The following is a 22,976-nucleotide window of genomic DNA, read 5'->3' as shown; positions in this document are numbered from 1 at the left end:
AATTATTCCTTTTTTCATGTTTAGAAACAAAAAAAACTGTCTGTAGTTCCAGCGTCTACCTGCTTTTCATATCTTGACACTGAAGGTTTTAGGAACTCTTCTTTGCAAAATAGCTCAAGCTTGGGCAGCTTGAATGGAGAGAGTCTGGCACATATTCATAATGTGGACTTTGGCTGGGACATTGTGAAACAGGGAAATACTTTCATCTGAACAATTTTAATTGTAGCTCTGGTGGAAAAACCTGTAACTTTTCCTCCCGTTATTTAGCTCCATCCAACGACGGCGAAGTTAAAAAAGAGCAACTGTGGAGATAATATGGACCTCTTTGCTGCTCCTCTGATTAGATCTGCCCAGCTTACAGCCTGACCTGTCTGCTGTGCTCCTTGGTCTTCCTGATGCTGTTTGTTCGCTAGTGTTCACTAACAGAAAAGCTGGATTTACAGTGAGACTAAATTACACAAGGGGCGAATTTATTCACTGATATGGTGACTTCTGAAGGCAATAGGTTGCCTTGGCTTTTATTTAAGGCTATCAGAGTAAAGGGGGCTTGAACATAAATGGACACCCTACTTTGCAGAGATTTTCTCTCCAGAAAATATAGAAAACTGCGCATCAAGTGTTACCTAAAATTCAAGTCGGATAAACTGAATAAATTGAAGTTTGTGGATGTAACACAAGCTTGTTCATGATTCTACGGGTATAAATACATCTACAGGGCTCTATAAATAAGGGATGCTATTTACAGAATATATATATATTCGCTTGTGTCTCCATGATACCTCAATAGGAAAATATCTTTAAATCATCCTTTTTTTTTCATACGTAATAGCTAATTAACTTTAAATCTGCTGCCTCAGCTGCTGAAATCATCATATGATGATGGCTCAGATTATATTGTGACAGGGACCTAGTATTTTCATGTCTATATAAAGGGTTTTTTGCATACTTCTGCTTGCAATCAGCAGATTGGGCGATGCTTTCCTTTCAGATGGCTCTTAATTCTGGGATTTGTTGCTCTCCAGAGCAGCTCTCATTTCCCCCCTCGCTCTCTGCGGATCTTTGCGCAGTAGGCGTCTCTCATTGCGTTTTGAGAGGTAGCTGAAAATAAATCACCGCCCTCCCACCAGTATGCAAGTATGTCCAGATGGTGGATTTTTCACTGACGTCCCCCCCTGCTGAATTTCCCCCCATTGTCTTCCTCTCTAAAATTAGAAGGCAATACTTGGTGAAAAGCGCTGCGTCTGCTCAGATGGCGCTGGTTAATTATCAGGAACTGGATTTATGTGCCGCCCACAAGTGAGCCGTAAAGGCTGAATTGTTTGAGAGGATAGCTGAGAACCCTAAAACCCAAAGAGTTGAAGTATTAGGTTTAACTATAAAACAGACCCCTCTGCTTGTCACATTTGCGAGAACAAACTAGATTTAGCTGCTAAAAGAGAACAGACTTCATATATTTTCAGTTAACTCTAATTGCCCTCACAGAGCTGCAGTATTATTTTTGTTGTCCTGTCAACGGGGCTAAAAGAATGGCTGGTTGGTAAGATCCTACAGAAAAACTGCATAAATTAGCTACATTTCTGAATCTGTGGACAAATGTTCATGTGCTGGTAGCAGAGAACAAATGTGACACTGAGACAGATCAGTGGGGTTCAGTTCTAGAGCGAGAGCTGCTTGAGCTCAAATGGCCCAAAATCATCCGCTCGCTTTGCGATTAAACAACTGAGATACGATGGAAAGTTCTGATTAAAGGACATCCATCCACAGGTTTGGATCAGATCTCCGCTCCTTCTCTGCTGATAACTGCCTATTATTAAAAAAAAAAAATGGATCCAGGCTCAATGCCTACCCAAGTCATGCACGTTTCTAAATATTTGCTTTAGGTAGGGATGTAACCCTACAGCCCATGAGACGATACACGAGACAGGGTGGAGGAAGTTTTTAACAATTTTACCCTGAAACATCAGGATGTTGATAATGGTCTCCAAACAGAATGTTTTTCATGGTAGAAAATCTGTTCTGATTTAGCAAGATCTTAGATTATTACCTAGACACAAGCAAATGCAATGTAGAAAATTTTTTTTAATCACTGGACCCATGTCCACCTATGGCTCAAAAACCCAGACTGTCTATTTCTGTAGAACTAGGTCATATTAAGAATTTTGTTTTCATAATAATATCCTATACCTGTTCAGTTGTGATTACTTTCACTATTTGAGTATACGAGATTTCAAGTCCATCAGGATTTTCTGAGGTTACAGTTCAAGCTCAATATAAAGCGTTAACTTTCATTTTATTAATCCTGAGATACAGAAATCTATGACTTGATTTTGTCGTGGCAAGTTGTTTTGCTGTGGTAAGTTTGGTTTTCTTGGACATTTGACCTGCCCCTTATTTTTAAGCAATGATTTTTTTTTATTATTATCATCTTGAGATGCAGTCTTGTTCTGAATAAACAAGTTACATAGTCTTGTTGTAAACAATGTGTGTTGCTGTCACTGCTTCATTTTTACAGCAATGTAATAAAATCCAAGGCTTATTTTTGTCATGTTGACATCATTATGTCGCAATATAGAGACGAGACACACGGAGGGCTTCAATATCTCATCCCGACTTTGCAACAAGCAAGCTTAAATTATCTTAAGATAAAGATATCTCAGCCTTATGTGTGTTGTGACAGCAGTTTCACTATGGCTGAAAGGAGACGAGCTCCTACCATTTTATTGACCTCATCTAGAGATGAAAACTTAAGGCCGTCATTTTTCACAGTGGTGGATGCTCACAGAATCCTTTCCATGGTGAAGAAAAACCCGTCATAACATCCACTCAAGTGAACAAGACTCTCCAGGAAGTAGGTGTATCAGTATCGAAGTCTACCATAAGAAGACTTCATGAGAGTAAATACGAAGGATTCATCACAAGGTGCAAACCATTAATCAGCCTCAACAATAGAAAGGCCAGAATTGACTTTGCCAAAAATCACCTGAAGAAGTCGGCCCAGTTCTGGAACAGCGTTCTTTGGACTGATGAGACCAAGATCAGCCTGTACCAGAATGATGGGAGGAAGAAAGTTTGGAGAAGAATTGGAACAGGTCATGATCCAAAGCACAGCACATCTTCTGTAAAACATGTTGGAGGCAGTGTGATGGCATGGGTATGCATGGCTTCCAGTGGGTCACTTGTGTTTATTGATGATGTGACAAAAGACAGAAGAAGCCGGATTAATTCTGAAGTGTATAGGGATAAACTTTCTGCTCAGATTCAGCCAAATGCACCAAAGTTGATTGGACGGCGCTTCAAAGTACAGATGGACAATGATCCAAAAGATACTGCAGAAGTAACCCAAGAGTTTTGTAAAGCAAAAAGTGGAATATTCTGCAATGGCCGAGTCAATCACCAGACCTCAACTCAATCAAGAATGCACTTAATTTGCTCAAGACAAATCTTAAGGCAGAAAGACCCACAAATAAGCACCAAGTGAAGACAGCGGCAGTAAAGACCTGGCAAAGCATCACTAAGGAGAAAACCCAGCGTTTGGTGATGTCCATGGGTTCTAGACTTTAGGCAGTCATTGCCTGCAAAGGATTCTCAACTAAATATTGAAAAGTAACATTTTACTTACGGTCATGTTTATTTGTCCAATTGCCTTTGAGCCACTTAAATGAGGAGCGCTTGTAAAAAATGTCTACAATTCCTTCATTGTGGTTGTTTCATTTCAAATCCAATGTGGTGGCATGCAGAGCCCAAATCATGAAGATTGTGTCACTGTCCAAATATTTCTGGGCCTAACTGTATGGGTTCATTTAAAACATAACAATGGTTCCTAACAACTGGAATGTTTCGACATTACCATGCTTTTTAAAAACTATATAATAGTTATAGTAACAATGTGAATGGCTTTTAGATGAAATCTGAAAAATAATCACATCTGAACCTAACATTTTATGACTTGTTTGGTCATAAAATGTTTCTTTTATATTGAGATATTAAGTCTGGTATTCATTTTGACCCAGATGTTATTATAGCGATCAATGGAACTGGTGGACAATAAGAACTTGTTTTTATACCCAGATTTTGTGGCCGTTAAAGGAGCTGTAAGTAATACTGACACCTTGTGGCTTACATTGGTACAACAGCTTGCCAATCACAATCTAATGTGCCTTTTTAAACGGTGTTGCTGTTGTGAATTGTTACTTACACAGGATAGGTCTATGATGTTGTATTCTGTTCTATTTCTGGTTCACTTCTTCTACTGGCTACCATGTTAGCAGGCTGCTGCTTTTTGCCAAGATAAAATACCAAATGCTGCGCTCTGTGTTGGGAACCTTCATATGATTGGCTCAGCAACCAGGAAGTAAACACAGGCTACACTCTGACCGTCCAGAGCCACATTGTTGATGGAGAGAACCGATTATTTATTGCGAAAGTTACTTCCATCCTGAGAAATGAGAATGATTTAGGTTGATTTTACAGTGAATATCTTATAGATCCTTTAAAAAAAAGAGAGAAATCTATTTTGAACTTGAATTATAGAGAGGACAAGTGTCTTTAAAAAGAAATGTTACATATAAGTCACAGTAGGGACTCATTTTCAGTGTCCATACATCTTGTATAATCTCTGACAATTACTCCACTTTCTTCACTCTTTTTTTTAATTAAGGAACATGCAACCCAGAAGAACCAGTTATATTTTTCAATATACTTGGAAAATGCCAAAAGCAAATTCCATGCTTTCCAGGACTGCAGCATCTTGAGGTACAAGGTCTAGTTACACCCCTTGTAAATATTTTTTTTTTATCCAATATTAATCTAAATATCTGTCTCTGCATCATACATTGATGTCAATTAATAGAGAAAATGGAAGACAATGGCTGTAAAAATAAAAAATAAATGTCTATGCAGAATGAAGCTCAGTTTTGCATGTTTTTATTTGGGCTCCCAATACATAAATCGAGGATCTGTTCTTCATTACAGTCTGCTTTGGATCTTAATACAATGGAGTCATTTGGACTGATGCAATAACCAACACTTCTGAACTACAGTCCTATATACACACAACTTTAGAAATCTGTATTTTCTGATAGTTAATAACATTTATCATACTGAATAGCGATTGACTAGAAGAATCACAATATTTTTTTTTTGTTTGTTTTAATTTTAGCTGCTATGTCTTCAATGCACATCCACAGCAGTTGTAACATAAGCTTCGTCTGTAGCTCTGTAATGGGTGCTCGTTAGGTTCAGTGGTGGTCCAGGCAGACCTTCAAATAGCGAATGGAGCCGGCCTCACCGAAGCACTCTTGTAACGTAAGCAGACCGTGTTTCCCCGGATCAGATACAAAAAGCTCGATCCATCTCCCCAGGGAGGGGGAGATTTGCTCTTTTTTATCAAAAATGTTTAAGACCTGAGATTTCTGTGGAACAAACTGAACAACAACAAAAAGTGTAAACTGTCACAAAGGCGGGAAAACGTCAGCCATATTTTTTTCTTCTTCTTCTTTTTGTGACTTAAAACGTGCACGGTAAAATACCTTTCAGCTCATTTGAATTAAAATAACATTTAAAAAGGAATCATTCTCCGGCTGCGTTCCAACAACTCTTAACATGGTTTTTGTGTTGCAAGGAATTAATACACAGCTCTATAGTTTGATAGGAATCATCAATAATCAGTGTGTAGACACGACTGAGGGCGATGCAGATAACTTAAGACGGATAAATTCATTTTTTTTTTAAACTATAAAACCTTATCCTAGATAACACTAGGGACTCACAGTTACAAGTTCATTCCTTGGGCACTTAGTAAAGAGTCCAGCATGTCAAAAGTGTTTTTGTAGTCAGTGTGTTGGCCGTTGGACAGCAGCACGCCGTTCGTCCCGTCGTGGCCCTGCAGCTCCATCGCTCTCTGGCCGCCGTCTGACGAGTAGTGAGCCGAGGCCAGGCCTCCTTTGGACGACCTGCTGCTCTTGGAGGAGTGGTGGTGGTGGTTGTTGTGGCCGTCGCCGTGCTGCCTCTTCCGGGACGAGCTGGAGGAGCTCCCGTCGTTGTAGTGGCCGCCGGGGGCCCGCACAGAGAAGGACGCGCCGTCTGCCGCCGCCCTGCTGTTCCCGGCCAGCGAATACGAGTGGGAGTGGCCGTGTTTGGAGTGGCGGTGTCCGCTGTGCTCTTTGTGCTTGTCCTTGCCGGACAGAGTCCCGCCCTGATCCGACGAAACCTTGATCCTCATTTTGAACTCCTCGCCGCTGACGGAGCCGTTCTCGGCGTAGGCAGAGGTGAGCCGCGGCTTTTTGGAGCTGGCCTTCTCCCGCCGGCCGTCGCCCGACTGGCCGGCCTGCTGCTGAGAGCGTCTCTTGTGGTGGTGGGAGGAGGCGGCTGGAGGAGCGTAGGCCTCAGCGCCCAGCTCCTCCTTCACGCCGTTCTGCAAGGCCAGCTCTCCCGCTTGTTTCACTCGGTACTTCTCCAGAGTCAAGACTTTCTGCGGCCGGGAAAAAGTGGCGGCGCTCACGCCCAGCGGCTCGTGCTCGCTGCTCGACCCGGCCGCAGCTTTGTGTTTGTGTTTGACCAGCGTGAAGTCCGAGTGGGCCGGCTGTGAGAACTGCTCGCTGAGCTGCTGGTACATGGGGTAAGGGCCCGCAATGGAGCTCAGGGCGGACATGTCTGAAGAGTTTGATGTGGAGGGGAAGAAGGAGTTGGTAACGCCAGGGAGGCCGTCTAAAGACGTCCCCTGGAAGGCACTCTCCACAGTCGAGCCTTCTGTCTTTGGTTTCTTTGCTGCTTGAATGGCCTACGGAGGGACAGTTCAGTACATTTTTAGCTTTCGCCGTACTGCGGTATAAATAAAGCAGCATGCTACTAGTAGTCGGCTCATTCTGGACGTACCCTCCAGTTTCGTATCCTCTTCAGCTTGCTGGGCGTCCTCTCCAGAATCTGAAGGAACTCGTGGGTGAGCTCTGGAAGCAACAAACATGTCACTGACTGACGATGAAGCATTAAATGTGCAATAATTTATGAACACTTCAAAGTCTATATACAGAGCAGGGTTCCTACAGGCATTCAGGTGCAAATTCCAGACTTTTTGGACTCAATATTTCAGAGTTCTTGGTCCTCTTTTAGCCTATTGATAAAATATTCATATAAAGTCCACTTGGAAATTCTGGGAGATATTTCTACAGATGTCTGGGATTAGATGTGGTACCTGATAATAAAAAAACAGACCAGAGGAACCCAGGAAGATGGAAAACAGATGGTTGGACAAACGATGGATAAATGAACACATGAATGGTTGGCTGGATGGATGAATCTGAACTAGGGATGCAAGTTATCGATTAATGAGTTAATCTAAAAGGTGATTGATCTTTTTGATCGAACGATTAATTGATAAGCATTTTCTTAAAAAACCCAGTTCTCTCTTGTATCAAGAGGGTCTTTCCAAACAATTAAGGGCCATTTCATTTTACAATATGCTGAATTTTAGAAGAGGCACATCATTATATTTTAACTGTTCATCGTGCCACCTGTATTAAATGAATAAATAAAAATTGTAGGTTTCTCAGAAAAGAGTAAACTTGGACATATTTATAGAATATGACATAAAAACTATTAGGTTACTGAATAGAAACATAAATTGAAGAGAATAACATATGAAAGTCTAATAATCCCCATGACAGCTCTCACCATCAGGTGAGCTTTTAGCATCACGTCTTTTTCTATCATGTTACCATATTTTGCGTTATGCCCTCTGCTTTTCTGCTATCACATCAGTCAGTTTTGGTTGAGAAGTTGACTCTGCTCTGCCAGGCAGCCTGGCTGAAAGGAGCCATTTAGCTGGCAACTTAAGAAGCTTGATAAGTGTTTATATTTAAAAACAGAAGCGCATAAAGAGCATGTTTCATCCTTGTCATTAAACAGTGCAAAAGCAATCCCACACCGTATTCTGTTTGGGTCGCTTCATGCTGCGTCCACCATTAATTTGGATGACGACCATACCACGACACTGAAAGAAGGTCCGTCCAAGCGGACATTATCAGTTAATCAGATTGAGCAAACATTAATCTAATTAACCATTAGTCGCAAATTCTTGAATTTATTATTTGTTTGCATTCCTAATTTGAACAAACTGATGAACAGAAAAACCCATTGATTGGGCAGATGTTTGGTCAGATAAATTGTTGGACAGAGCTGGTTTGAAAAACTACACAACAGAGACATGGATGGAAAAAGGAATGGTCCAATGGATGAGCATTTGACCAAATTGGACGAACGGACAAACGGACAGATGGCTGGAGGAAGTCTGATTGATAGATGGAAAAACCGATGAACCATAATGCATTAAATATTCTTCCCAAGTGTGTAATATCACTCCGCCACTCTGTATACACACATACTACCTGAGAGGGCGAGCTATGTCTATGACAGAGTAGTTGGACTACACGGCCCTATTTCTAACAAAACGCCAAAATAAACTTCAGTGTTATATTGAATTAACTTACTTGGTTTATTTTAGCTAGCTAGCTTCCGTGAATGCACTTCTAGTTTAGACATTACAGTCAGGCAGTCTTGTAGACAGCTCAGGGGTCCTGTTACAGGCCAATCAGGTAGTGACACAGTGTACCGTAATGCTCAGAATATTCAGAGTGAAGCAGCTTAGTTGCTTACTTAAGTTGTATGTTTATATAACGTATTTTTGAGCACATTGTACCACATAAAATCAGTCAGTAAGCACAAGTACAATAATCATATATAAGACGCACTATCAATTTTCAGAAAATTCAAGAATTTTAAGTGTGTGTAAGTTAAGTGAATAGTCTGAGAAAGCAGATTTAGTCAATGTCAGGGTTTCTGTGTGATATGAAGAGCTCTGGATGAGTAGGGAAAATAAAATGGAGTCTGGGAAAATATTTGTACTACTGTATTTTTCAGTCTGCTTGGATATGGAAATGTACATATTTGGTGATCAGAGGGTGAAAAAAAAAAACCCTGCACAACCCAATCATCCTGGTTTTCTTCAAATCAAAAAGCTCAAGATAACATTTCTGTATCATTATTTAAAATACCAAATCAAGCTCAAAGCACACGATTTCCCACCATACCATCTAGCAGCTGTAGCGTCACGGTGCGGTCCACGTACTCCCACCAGTGTTTCCCATCTGTGGACACCGGGATCTCCCAGTTGGACCACTTACAGGCCAGGTGGATGCAGACACATGCAACGACCGTTGGCCTGTACTGCAGGCAGAAGGTGGTGAGGTGCAAACTGCAAGAGACGTGAAAATGCCCCAGAGATCCATCAGTCAGTTCAGGAGGTTTCACCTCAGCAAATCTGACTCATTTAACATTTAACCACAAACACTGACTAAATTAACAGCATTCATTTATACAGCGTCTTACCATCGAGAACTGGAACAGTAAAACGTATTAAAACCATTATTAGGAAGACATGATATTTAACGTTTGAGGGAGGGATGAAGCCAAATTATGTTTTTGGACACAGAGGAGAACATGATTTATGATGAAGTCTTCATTGCAGATAGTATGAACCAAAAATATTTTCTACTTTTTTTGTTTTTACAGTCAAACAAAAGGTAGCCACCAAAATAGGGTGATGGACATGCAGTGAAACTATTCTCAAATGCCCCAAGTTATTTTAAAGATCACAGCTTCTAACACACTAGAGTAGGAAGCGTATGTAGATAGTTTCATGTCAGGGTGTACCATCCGTTTGAAGCTTAGGTACATGCATCTCAATAAAAGGTAATTTATTTCAGCAATTCAGTAGAAAAAGTTGCAGATTTATCAGAGCCTGTAGTGTATTTTGGGCAGCTTTTTCTGTTTATTTTGATCACAATGGCTTAGAGCTACTTAAAACACAAAATTCAGTTGCTCCGTAAATTGCAAAGTTAAAAATAAAAATATTTTTATCCAGCTGCAAGGAGTGGCTCTACTGCTAAACCATAAGCGTGGCACTGTGGGTAATATATCTGTGCTAAAACGTGAAGTGATAATGCAACGGTTCGGTACCACCGCCAGGCTATGACCAGTACACCAGCTAGATAGCATAGAAACAGCGGATGCAGGCTGGTGGAGAGTCTGGGCTGAACATCAAGTCACGTCTGAAGGACATGAAGAAATGAGAGCTTCTGCTTCTCTCAAAACTGCTGTTTGATCTCTCCATGACAATCATCTTATAAATTTCTAATATGTATGAAATTGCTTCCTACTGGATCATCATGTCAAGGAGAAGGGAGGGCAGACTGACACAGACAGACATCTGTTCTTGCATTTCAGGCCCAAAACCAATTTGTAAAATCCAACCAAAAAAAATTGTTGCACATGTGGGTACCAATGTAGTAAACAACTGAATAACGGCAATTGCTTCTGTTTATACTCTCTGCAATGAGGAAATGGCTAATTAAAAGTAAGAATTACTGCTTTTATCTATATCCATGCTTTCCAGTTCAAACATTTCTGATATTAAAACTAAATATCAAACGGTTTTCCTCACTTTATTTTAGAATCAAAGATTCGGCCTTATGTAATAAAGATATATTTGTAGAATGATTTATAAAAATCAGCAACGAGGGCACAAAGACCACTAAATCTTATTTTTCAGAAACACATGGTTGACTTAATGTTTTACAGGCTTAGGACGTTCTTTCAGCCTGAAGATCGTCTGAGTATTTGTACTGAAATCTGACAATAGCACCAGTCCCAGACATCTGATTAAAAACACTTTTAAAAACTGGATTTATGTTAATGTTCTCAAACTGTTTAGATGTCCTTATTTTTCTGTGTGGGATTATGCCAACATAACATATTTGTTTTATAGAGTTCAATATTTACCAGGGGTGCCAATTTAACTTGGCCGCCACTGTATAATTTCATAAAAATGTCAATATTAAAGACTTCTGATTACCATGCATTTTGAACAAACCCTAGAAATCTCTAGACAGAACTGCACTCCTAAATCTGTCAGTCACCTGAAAACCAGCATACAAAAAATACTGTGGAAATTTAAGATGAAATAAATCATAACGCGTATCTCAGCTAATTAGGGCAAGGAATCAGTGCTGGAAGAGTCATTTTATTACTAGGATGAAGTAGTGCGGGCTTTTCTTCTGTTCCTGTAGAGCTACTGTGGGTGACATGCATCGCGTTTAAAGATCTGCTCTGCCTCACATCCTCTGAAACGGAGATCTCTCCCAGTATACATCATTTCAGAGCTATTTGCCTGTTGGATCTAATTGGACATTAACTTCATCGTATGCATCCAGCAGCACGCAGAGACCGGTACCCTGCAACAATTGATCTGCCAGAATTTAATTTAAAAACTGGCAAATATTAACCTCACTTATCACCTGGTTGATCCATTTCCCAGCCTCTTATTAAAGTGCATACATTTTAGTATATATGATTAGTTTAATAAGCAATAGTCATTAAGTTTGCACACAAATCAAAGTAACTTGCTGTTACCAATGCTACCACAAGATGGCAGTAATAATCAGTTGTTTGCAGGCATGGTGATGCCTTTCTAAAAAAGGAAGAAAACAGCTTTAGGATAATTGTTTTGATTTTTCTTTTTAACCTAAATAACCACCACTAACACCGCTGCTACATTAATTAAATAAATCTTAAGACGGACAAAGAAATTGCAAATATGCATTGCAGGTTGGACGTGACCAAGTTCTTAGTAGAGCTTCAAAATGCAAAGAGAAGAAACCGGAGCAGGACACAGAAAATAAGAGTTGGTAAAAACAAACTGCTAGAGAACTGGTAAATATATAAATATTCCACATGTGCCAAGCTGGAGGATCAGGTGGGGTGTCTGAATTAAGGCCCTTAATGGTGCTGATTGGAGCCCAGTACCTGTGAGAGGGGGGGCTAAAAGAGCAACAAGGTCTTCTGCACCACAGACTTCCCATTTTTAGACTTTGCAAGGTCAAAACACAGAACATTGAATCATGCATGTCTGTCAATTAACTTTTTTCATGAAATCTCTTCCTTTTAGACCATGGTGCGTGTTGTTCTGACATAAAAACCACTGCCCTGTATCCCAGAACGTTTAATTACACAGAGCAATGTTCCCACCAGTTACCAGTAATCTAAATTACTTTTAAAAAATATGAAGAGCAGTGAGGTGACTCAATAAAGTCCTTTTTAAGACACTTTTGATGTTTTTGAGGCTACTTAGTTTGTTGTTTTTAATAAATTGCCTACTTTTTGTCTCGCTCCCGTTTTTTCTGTTTTGCATTTTGTAAGAGCAGCACATCATTATAAACAAGGTTCCAACAGACTTTCCATTTTAAAAAACCTATACTTTTCCTGGGTTTGCTCAATTTTGTTTCCACAGGTATTCAGAACAACACGGACATCTGACAGCAAAACATTAGGTTAGGTGAATTTTTTTAAAAGTATTTCTTCTACTCCAATTACAAAAAATATTTTAGCTTGCAGTCTGGTTCGCTGTTTCTGTAAAAGGGTGGGAAAAAAAATACATAAAAAAATAAATAAAAGAAAGAACTGAACTGTACTTACCAAGAAACTCTATAAGTTAAAGAATCTTTAGTGGCAATCTATATTCAGGCTACCGTTTGTGTTTTTTTTTTTTTAGACATGTGCACTCCGTACCAAACAACCCTGAGAGGTAAACAGCACCACTACTCTCCACACTGTGCATTCAACCCCTGTGCGCCAACACTGAGCCCCTGTACAATACACCGCACACAGCAGCCCGGCCGGTACTTCCCAGCACTCGGGGGGGGGTTCCCGGGGCGCGGGCTGCACGCGGGGCGTTGGACGCAGGAAGGGGGACCCTGCAGGACAGGAAGCCATAGTGTGCCATTACAGTGCAAGAATGGGAACAGGATAATAACCTGTTGGTAGCCATGAAATAGGAAGTCTGTGCCAAATCCTTGCTTGCTGTAAAAGAAAAACAAAAGATGATTTAGAATTCATTTTAAATCTGCTTGATAATAAATCATCTTTAAATTACAAAATACACATTAGCTGATGCACGAATCCATGACACCAATAGAGGAGCCGCATTTGGAAAAGGTCACTAACTTAAAGATGATTTACTGCGAATCTTGGCAAGAAAAAAGGCAATACCTCGCACTAGCTGGGAACACCTTACAACATCTGTGTGAGGATGATCAACTGTAATTTCAAAACCTGAAATCATGTCGGAAAAAAAAGCATCAATCAACAATAATTCAACCCAGATAAAATCCAGACTGTATTTTACTTGAAATAATATAAAATGAAAGATTTCTCACCCAGCGTTTGCAGCACTATTGTTTCCAGGGCTACAAGCTCTTGTGCCAGCAGCTGGAATGCCTGAAAGAAATTAAAATAATAAAAATGAGCTTCCCAGTACTCCTCTAGAATTAGCATTCCCCAGTCATCTATAACCCAATGCATAATAAGGGCAATATGCAAAGTCACAAGAGCATTTTACACCAAAATCCAGTTTGCTGTGCTCACTCATCAAAATGTCCTTCAACAATTTACCATCAATCTAAAACATTAAGTCTCTACAAGTCGACTTTCATATAAAGCCAAACTACAAATAAAAGCCAACCTAGTCTACAAGTAATGACAAATTAACTTTCTTTTACCCTTTGCATTCGGTTCTACACCCACTTTCCCCCGTGGAAATTCAGGTTGAGAAAATTACATCAAAGCCACAATCATGTTTCAGAACGGTCCAGTCAAAGTCCAGGCTCATCTGCGAATGATAGTTTTGGGACAAAACTGCAAATGGCTGTTTTAACCCAACCCGTCCAGCCTGAGCTTCAGCTATTTTGCAAAGAACAAGGTGCAAAAATGCCAGTCTCTAAACATGTAAAGCTGAAAAAGGAGATATGCCTCTACTTTATGACACGATAGGCCTTTATCGGCTCTTGAAGGCCGGATTCAGCCCGCGGGTCTCGAGTTTGACACGTGAGGATCAATCAATCAGAAAGAGAAGGGGGGTTATGGCAGACACGGAGATCCAAGCAGAGGAATTGGTGGTGCTGTGCAGCTCCAGGGCCCTGATCACCACCTTGTTGCTGCCCTTTCTGGACATTAACACAACGGACGTCTCTATTTTGCATCAACGGATGAGCCGTTCTAAGAAGGACCAGGCCACGGCACACAAGAAGCTTATAATGTGTCAGCCTTTTTGGCAGGAACAAGGCATGCGTTTCCCAGAGGAGGAGAGCCGATCATGTTCCTGTGGCCATTTCTAAAGCCACGGATGCTGCCCCAGAACCAACCAGCAGCAGGCGGAAGAGCAAACACAGCTAACAGAGGAGCCAGGGCTGTGATGGGCCCCTTTTGTTAAGTGGTGGAGCCAAACTGGTTTTAGGCGTGGCCCACATCATTTGTGCAGCACCTTGTCGTGAAAAACACTAGCGTGAAATCTCCAACCTTATACTGTATTTGGCACAAATGTTTATTCTGTTGGCATCTTGATTTGACCCACAATGTTTTATAGTAATACAAAACTAATGAGCCCGACTTTAGGTCCAATATACTATTACAGTACTTCTGAATGATAGAAATACGTTTACATTTACACAGCTGAGGTTGCGCTGGAAAAAATACACAACAGTAAAAAAAAATTGTTGTGAAAGAAAGCTAAAATGAAAAGTTGGAAAACATCCACATGTATAAGCTACTCAACTTGCTTCATGTGTGCTACGTGGATGTTTGGGGGTAACCTGACCCTAGCAAAATGACTTTCGCTCCACCTAGCTCCACTCATCCATCTGGGACAGATCCGTAGGAATGGCGTTTCAGAAGGCTGGGCCTTATCAAAAATCCTTGCATATGATTGGATAAGCCACTTATCTGTCATCTTTATCGACGCGCTATTTCAACCACTCACACCGAAGCTAACCTGTGACGCTGTGAGAGCGACGCAGGAAAAAAAAAAACTTTTTTTATTAAATGTGTTTGCAGCTCTAGTGGCACGCATTTTATTGACAGTGAGCTGACAGGAAGAGGGAGGAAGACAGGCGGCAAAGCGCCGTGGGTCGGAGTCGATTCCGGGCCGACCGCGTTGAGGACTAAAGGCCTCCTAACATGGTTAGCGCTAACCGCTCCGCCACGGGCGCGACCCGGAAAACAAAACTTGCCAAATCCAGTCAGGAGAAGGGTGAAAACATGGTTTCCACCAACAAAAGCCTTCAGAGCCGTTCTCTGATGTTCTTTTAATTAAACAATATTAGGAAGATTGGACAACACGGAAGAAATAGCAGCTTCAATGTTAACGCTTGCTTCCTCGATGCGAGCCGCCATTGCTGTCTGAATCAAAACAGTCCAACGGTCTCTTCTCCACTACGTCACATCTATGAAACTCCAGCCCTGCGTCCTGATTGGCTGGACAATAAAACGGTTGGAGAAATCACTTTCTATGGGAGATGTCCCAGATGGATGTGAGTGAAGCTAGGCGGAGCGAAATCCATATGGCTAGGGTCAGGTTGGTTTGGGGGTGTCCGTTACACCGAATGTTTATACAGTGGCCCTCAAAAGGATATTATACACCCCTTTGAAAATAAAATGCTTCCCCCACTTTGAGAAAAAAAAAAAAAAAACCTTCCCCCTACATACAATGTAACAAATATCCTCTACAATTTAAGCGGAAAAACAGAATTATTAGATAAAGATCAAATTATTAGATAAAAACCTGGTTTCACCACTACCAGCTATTAGTGGGGCTGGTTAACTCTACATAATTCAGCACCTATAGTAGGATTTCCCTCACACCTACACCACAAGCAAAGAATAATAAAAAAAGTATCAGTCAGGAAGCTGGTTGAAGGAGCTAGTTTCTGTTTAGAAGTGACATTATGCTGTAATCTGCAGACATCAGTGTGAAAAAGTAGGACTGGAAGACAAACCCCTTTTCTCCTAAAGACACCCAGGCCTGACCGAATTACCTCAAAACCAAGCAGAAGAATGCGCGGTAAGATCAGACTTTATTCATCCCCCAAAACTGAATATGTTTACCACTCAAAAAGGCGAACCTGGCACAAAAAAACAACAACAACACACCAAGAGAGGATCAAGCATACCCACTAACCCTAACTAACACTCTACATGACACAGGTCATGTAGAGTGGATAAAGATCTGGGATCTCACTAAAAAAGGACTTTAAAGCAGAAAACAGACATTTTGAAGCGAACTTCCTAAAACATCATCGTACCTTTGAGCTTCACTACCTGACGCATGTGGGGAAAACCAAAGCCTCCTCTCCAATATTAGATTACTTACGCTGCTTTTAGAGTCAGGGACCGGCTCCTGCGGGTTAATGAAGGCATGGGCTATTTTGATCACGTGCTCCAGCTTCCTGGGCTGCTCCTCAACCTTGGCCGCCAGGAACAACGTGGTCTGGGAGATGATCTGTTAACGAGGATGGAAACATTGGTCAGCTCGCTGCCGTCCAAACAAGCGGCCGCCAGCTGGTTTTAAGGGGAAATCCACGCGCGTACTTACGTTTCTGTGGAATTTGGTGAAGGAGTGGATCATATAAAACCTATGCATATAAACTATAGCGGTGTTGATGATGAGTTGCGAGCTGCGCTGGGGAGTTAAGGAAGAAAGGCCGATGACGTACAGGACAGCGAAGCAGCGGCTTTTAGCCCAAAAAAAAAAAAAAAAAAAATGTCGGGTCTGACAAAGCGCTGACGTAACGCCGGTTAACCGGGGGTGAAATGTCGTGTTTTTAGCCACGGTCTCCTGGTGGGTTATGTGTGTTTGTGACGCGGCGGCGGGTGTTTATGAACGATACACGCCGTGTCGGCGCTAACAATAGAGGCTGAGCCTGCCCAAACAATAGCTAAGCTAAGCTAAGCTAACCACAGGCCCGTGCTGCCCCGGTACTCCACACACGTCCCGCTGCTCCGGACTCGGCCGCGCCTCTCCTTCGGTCACGGGCGTGTTTTTGCGTGGAGAAGAGCTGAAATCGGCCAGAAAGGTTAGACAACGCGGAGCCCACGGTAACCGGTTAGCCGCTGCCCTCACAAAGGATACACGTTGAGTCTCTGGCCGATGTCCTGGATCAAATTGGCGGCCTGCTGCCGGTAGGAGAGCTCCTTGTCCGCCTCTATCCCGCAGCGGCGGGACGGCGTGCTCTCCAGCTGCTCCCGGGTAAACAGCCATTTCGTCGAGGGTCCCCGGTGCACCGCCATTACGCTCCCACGGCCAAGCCCGACGGCGTTAGCACCGGGAGGGAGCGAGGCGACCGGAGCACCGGAATGACGTCACGAAACCAGAAGCCGAGTGTGAAGCCGGGAAATCGTTTTTTTTTTTTTTTCTTACAACAGCGCCCCCAGTGGCCGGCGCGAGAACATTTTGCCCAATAAACAATTATTCTGATTTTATGTATTTAACAAATTACAAGTACTGTAGGAGCTATTTCTTTATTTTTGTTTTAGAACTCAGATTATTTAGTTCATTTGTATTTATTTGGTTATTTGTTGCATTTAGAATACAGTAGTTTAGAATACAATTATTTCTTAGTAAATTGTTTAATTAGTTAATTGATTTTGTTTGGGTTTTGGGTGTGTCTGGTGTATAAATACATGGACTCCAGGTAGCTCAGGATGGACACACCAACAGCTGCAATAGAAGTAGAAATGGGAGAAATGCCATTAGATTTAATAAGAACAAAACTAGAAATAAATTATTGGCTGAATTTAAAAGGTAATAACTTAGAACATCCAACTTGTGAAATTTTAAATCCATGTTGGGAAAAAGAAAAGAAAGAAATGAGGAGTTTTGGATGGACAATTGAAAATAAAATAAAAGAATTTAAAATGAATAATTTAGAAATTACTCAAACAACACCAATATCAATTATACCACCATGGATTTTACCAGAAGCGACAGTAGATATGACAATAATGGAAAAGAAACAAGATAAATCTTACATTGTAGATAGTTATTCAGTACAGTTACATTTAAATAATTGTTATCAATATATTCAAATTTATACAGATGCATCAAAAATAAATGGAAAAATAGGAATAGCATTTGTAGTACCAGAATTCAATATAAGAATGGGAAAACGAATTACAGACGGATTATCAGTATACACAGGAGAAATGTTGGCAATATTATTAGCTTTACAATGGGTAGAAGACTTAAAACCATTAAAAACAGTCATTTGTTCAGATTCAAGTTCTGCATTATTAAGTTTAAAATATAATAAATCAGATAGTAGGATGGACATATTATTAGAAATATTTCATACATTATTCAGAATACAAAACATGGGTTTAATAGTTATATTTGTTTGGGTTCCAGCGCATATTGGGGAAGAAGGAAATGAGAGGGCAGATAAATTGGTAAAGAGGGCGATTCAAAATCCTATACATTTTATCATTAAAACAAGTAAATCTGAGGGAAAGAGTATGATTAAAGAAAAACTTATGGAAAAATGGCAAAAAAGGTGGGATGAAGAAAAAACAGGTAGATGGTTTTATAAAATTCAAAAAACAGTAAGAGGAAAAAGAAATGGAAGACGAAATAGAAAAGAGGAGAGGGTGATAACAAGATTAAGATTTGGGCATACGGGACTTAATTATACACTTTATAAAATTCAAAAGCATAATACCGGCAAATGTGATTATTGTGGAAAATATGAAACAATAGAACATGTTATATTAGAATGTAATAAATATAAAAGAGAGAACTTATATGAAGAAAGAGTTGAAATGTATTAAGGAAAAGATTAATTTTTTAGATATTTTGAGGAAGCATTTGGGGAGTAAACATATACAAATAGTTATTCAATATTTAAAGAAAACTAAATTATATCATAGAATTTGATTATAGAAGGAGTAAATTATATAAATGAGTAGAATATTAAGGTATATATATATAGATAGATAGATAGATAGATAGATAGATATAGATTGATATATATATATGTATATATAGGTATATAGATAAAATAGACCATTAAGAAACACACTCCATACCAGTAAGTGGCGGTAATGCTACTTAAAGTTTGTTGCCAACCGCCATAAAACGAAGAAGCTCAGGATGGAAAGTGGGTGGGCTTATGGTTTTTTACTAGTCTTCCAGTGCTGCAGTCTGGCAGTCAGGAAGAAAGTCACTCAGCCTGGTTAATCAGTGAGTAGCAGGTGAAGTGAGCACAAAGGCTGAAACCAGGGCAGCCACATAGACAAGTAGTCACTACAAGTACAGTTTAGCAGAGGCGGGTGGAGTGGCCTTTAATTGTACTCATCTAAGAGTAGCACTACTTCAACATATTTTTACTCAAGTAGAAGTAAAAGGTAGTCAGCCAAGAAATTACTCAAGTAAGAGTAAAAAAAGTGTTCAGTAAGAAGGCTACTCAAGTACTGAGTAACTAATCATAACAGTTGATCATAAAGTATTTGAAAATTATATAATCGGACAGACATGTAAGGTTACGTGCAAATTCTGGTATTTTAAAGACAAAAGAAACACTTTTATCAATATTTTTTTTCAACAGTAAACTTGAAATACTTACAGCTGTTAACTTGTATACAGTATGTTAGAACAGGTCAAAGTACTTCCAGTGACAATATCTACTGTTTACTGTATGTTCATTTGACCTCCAAATGGCTCAATGAGCTCAGCTGATAGAAAATAACATTAAAATAACAATAGGAGTAACTCGGGTAATAATATGACTCAAGTAAAAGTAAAAAGTATAGTGCAGTAAAACTACTCCTCAAAGTACATTTTGCTAAAAAAATTACTCAAGTATATTTAACTGAATAACTGTAACTAGTTATTACCCACCTCTGCGGTTTACGAAACTAAAATATAATCTAGTTCATTTACTATAATAAATATAATAAAGTTCAAAGGAAAACTGTGATTGACATACCGAGTGGTATCATTCAAATGTTTATGTAATTTTTGATGATTGTGGCTTACAGCCAATAAAGACTTAAACATAAGTTTCTCTGACAATGTTAATATTGCATAAGACAAATCAAAACAATAGGTAAAGTATAAATTTCACTCTACTGAAAGTACATATACATTGTCGGTTGAAAGAGCCACTTTTTGAATTTGACATTTTATTTAAAAAGCTAATGACATTAAGCTATTTTTTTTATAACAAAAGGAATCCTCTAACTTTTACAAAGAAGAGAAGTTTATTTTGTAGATTGTGGGCAGCTGAGGAAGCCCTTTCCATAACTATGAAAATTAAGAAAAGATAGTAAGCCCACTTAAAAATATGTGTACATAGTTTGAAGCTACAAGACGTTACATTACTTTTAAAATCCCTGTACCATTGATATTCTATGCAGACGTTGCATTAAACCATACAGAAAAACCTATTGCCCTTATCATTACAAAAATCTCTTGCTTAGTTTTATAAGAGTCACATGTGGCTCTGAAGCCACAGGTGTCAGACCCCTGGTATCTACTCAATATTTGGTCTGAGCTTCCTTAACTCTTAATACATCTGTCAACTAATCATTAATTGATGCTGTGATGTCATGTTCAGCTTCAGGTTCCAAATTCAGGGGTAAAAAGAACACAATCACTATATTCATATTTGCAAATTACTGATGCCAACATTTCCTCTGAGTATCTCTGTAGGCGGCTCTGCTGCCACCATTGGTTCTTGCAACACAGTTACAGAACCATGGGTGTAGATGTAATCCATTTAGCTGCATGGACCTCTTTAGTTGCTTTTAAATGAAGTTTTCCTTGCTGATCAATCAGCAAGAACAAAATGTTACTGTTCCTGGAAGTGAGCATATTCGCCACCAGGAGGTCAGTTGTACTTTCTTTAATGTACAAATGACATTTCATTTCAACTAGACTTTTGAATTTTGCAATATCTGTATAATTTTCCAAAGGTTATAATGGACCTATATGAATTGAAATGCGTTCAACATGTGTAAAGCTCATGTTGTTGCTTATCTTGAAGCGACACAACAAACTAGCTAAAAGTATAGCTTTTATTTGAATATTCCCTTTTGTCTTATTACCAATTATGCTGTCTAAAAAAACAACCAACAACTCTCGTTCAGAGAGCCTTTAGTCGTGTTTCTTTTAGTCTGCTCTAGTTGTTAGATGTCTGCTTCATTTATGTGCTGGATGATTAATAATATGAATGATTCTGGTCTTGGTTTTTAAGACCAAACTTAAAATATGTGTTCTTTACAGCTTTATTAAATTCAAACCATGATATGTGTACTATGAACTGCAAACATTGCACAACTACACATCTCTAGTTGACATTCTAGAAATGTGGCATCAAACCAGCTGAAATAGTCTAATTGTCCACTAGAGGGAGGTAGACACAAAGACAGTCAGCAGAGCTTGAACACATGATGCCTTGTGGAGAGTCTTTGTACACTTTTTTTTAATGGTTTCCAACTTTGGTACTTATTAAAATGTAAGATAAAAGACGAAAAGAAAACAAATATGTCAGCTTTTTCCATAATAAGTTTACTTTGACATGCAGAAATGCACCTTGTGCAGGATAAATACTGCAGGCTTTGTGGCCAAAATACAGGATTTTATTCAGTACTAAACGTTGAAATACAATATAGAAGAAAGTAACATTTCAGCATAATGATTTCTTCTGAGTGAATTCATGGTTTTCGACATTCAACCCTTTGAAGACCCCTTTTAAAGACATGGAAACCCCATGACCTAATATGGGCAGAAAATCAATTACTGTAAATGCTTGTCATGTGATTCTGTATCCAAGGCACGGTTTACTGTAGCCTGTTACTATTCTGGGATCACAATGAAAACTTCCCGCCACAATCATCAATGTGTTACGCCCCCAAAATTGTCTTTTCAACCATGTTAATGGACAAGTTTGCAGTGCGTCTGGCAGCTGCGCAGCGCCGGACCCGCGCGCTCAAACCTCATGGGACAGATGTTTTCCTCGCGTATGAGGAGCGCGCGCCAGTAGTTTAGCAGCTGTGCTCCGCGCCGCATCCGCGCGTGGCGTACAGGTCTCGTGGACTCCACCGGGGCTCGTAATTAGAGAGCAGGTGTGACCGCTTCGCAAGGCTGCCACTCTGTCGCTACAATTTTATTTATTTTTTTCTGCTCCTTGTTCACTCTGCACGCAACATCTTCTGTCAGGTTTGTCAACATGTCGCGTTTTAACTTCCGCTGAGTTCCTTCAAAATAAACTAACAGCTAACTTTTAGCATTTTTGGCACACTTGCCTCAACTGGACTTGAGCCATTGGTTCATTGATTTCTAAACGATAGACGCCTATCAGTTTGATTTAGCCTAGTGACACACACACACACACACACCCACACACACACACACACACACACACATATATATATATATATATATATATATATATATATATATATATATATATATATATATATATATATATATATATATATATATATATATATATATATATATATATATATACACACACACACACAAATACACACATCTCACTAGAGTTTGTAACCCCTCCATCAGACTGAAACTTAACTCACATATGGCATACTGTCATATTTAATAGATTACATTATTATTGAAAAGCTAATTTATTTCGGTAACTCAATTCACAAAGTAAAAACATGTGTAGATCACACACAGACTCATGTTTTTAATACTTTTTTCTGGTAATTATGATGATGTGTCACTGACAGATAATGAAAACACAACCTTTAAGATAAAAACTATTACATAAGGACAATAAAAAAAATTAATTGGGAAATGTTCGGAAGCACCATCCACGCAACAACGAAAATTAATTAGACACCTTATCTCATAATTAGGACATCTTATTTAGTAATTATGAGATAAGGTCTAATTTCTTTTCTTTGGGGAATGCAATGAGCTTCCATACAAATGTGTGATTAATAAATACAATGTTTAACACCTGTGTTAAGGAAGTTTTCAAAGGGTACTTTTAATCTGACATATAAGCACCATCTAAAGGCATATTTTAATTTATTGAATGGGACTGTAGGCATGGATGGAGATTGTA

General features: G+C 39.6%; 1 protein-coding gene across 2 annotated transcripts; it reads right to left on the bottom strand.

The window, feature by feature from the left end:
- Nucleotides 1-4,906: 4,906 nt before the first annotated feature.
- Nucleotides 4,907-17,263, bottom strand: ccnt2b (cyclin T2b). Of its 2 annotated transcripts, XM_012871753.3 has the most exons (9): nt 17,012-17,259; nt 16,475-16,556; nt 16,253-16,381; nt 13,266-13,326; nt 13,099-13,161; nt 12,864-12,909; nt 9,084-9,247; nt 6,874-6,944; nt 4,907-6,778 (listed from the first exon to the last, which is right to left on the bottom strand). In XM_012871753.3, the coding sequence occupies exons 1-9, from the start codon at nt 17,167-17,169 to the stop codon at nt 5,771-5,773; spliced, it is 1,782 nt and encodes a 593-aa protein (XP_012727207.2). In that variant the 5' UTR covers nt 17,170-17,259; the 3' UTR covers nt 4,907-5,770. The 2 variants fall into 2 exon arrangements, with proteins under 2 accessions (XP_012727207.2, XP_035984284.1); XM_036128391.1 differs by lacking the exons at nt 4,907-6,778; nt 6,874-6,944; nt 9,084-9,247 and having other exon boundaries at nt 12,600-12,909; nt 17,012-17,263.
- Between the last annotated feature and the right edge of the window lie 5,713 nt (nt 17,264-22,976).

This window comes from Fundulus heteroclitus, chromosome 24 (genome assembly GCF_011125445.2).
Source record: "Fundulus heteroclitus isolate FHET01 chromosome 24, MU-UCD_Fhet_4.1, whole genome shotgun sequence".
NCBI lineage: Eukaryota > Metazoa > Chordata > Actinopteri > Cyprinodontiformes > Fundulidae > Fundulus > Fundulus heteroclitus.
Note: the sequence above shows the minus strand (reverse complement) of the source record. Positions and strands in the feature narration are given on the sequence as shown.

Excerpts from the sequence above, each read along its gene's own strand:
- ccnt2b (XM_012871753.3), bottom strand. The coding sequence starts at position 17,169 with ATGGCGGTGCACCGGGGACCCTCGACGAAATGGCTGTTTACCCGGGAG. Across the intron at positions 9,248-12,863 it reads TATTTCATGGCTACCAACAG|TTTGCACCTCACCACCTTCT; the intron begins GTTATTATCCTG and ends CGTCTCTTGCAG. Across the intron at positions 6,945-9,083 it reads GACGCTACAGCTGCTAGATG|AGCTCACCCACGAGTTCCTT; the intron begins GTATGGTGGGAA and ends TGTTGCTTCCAG.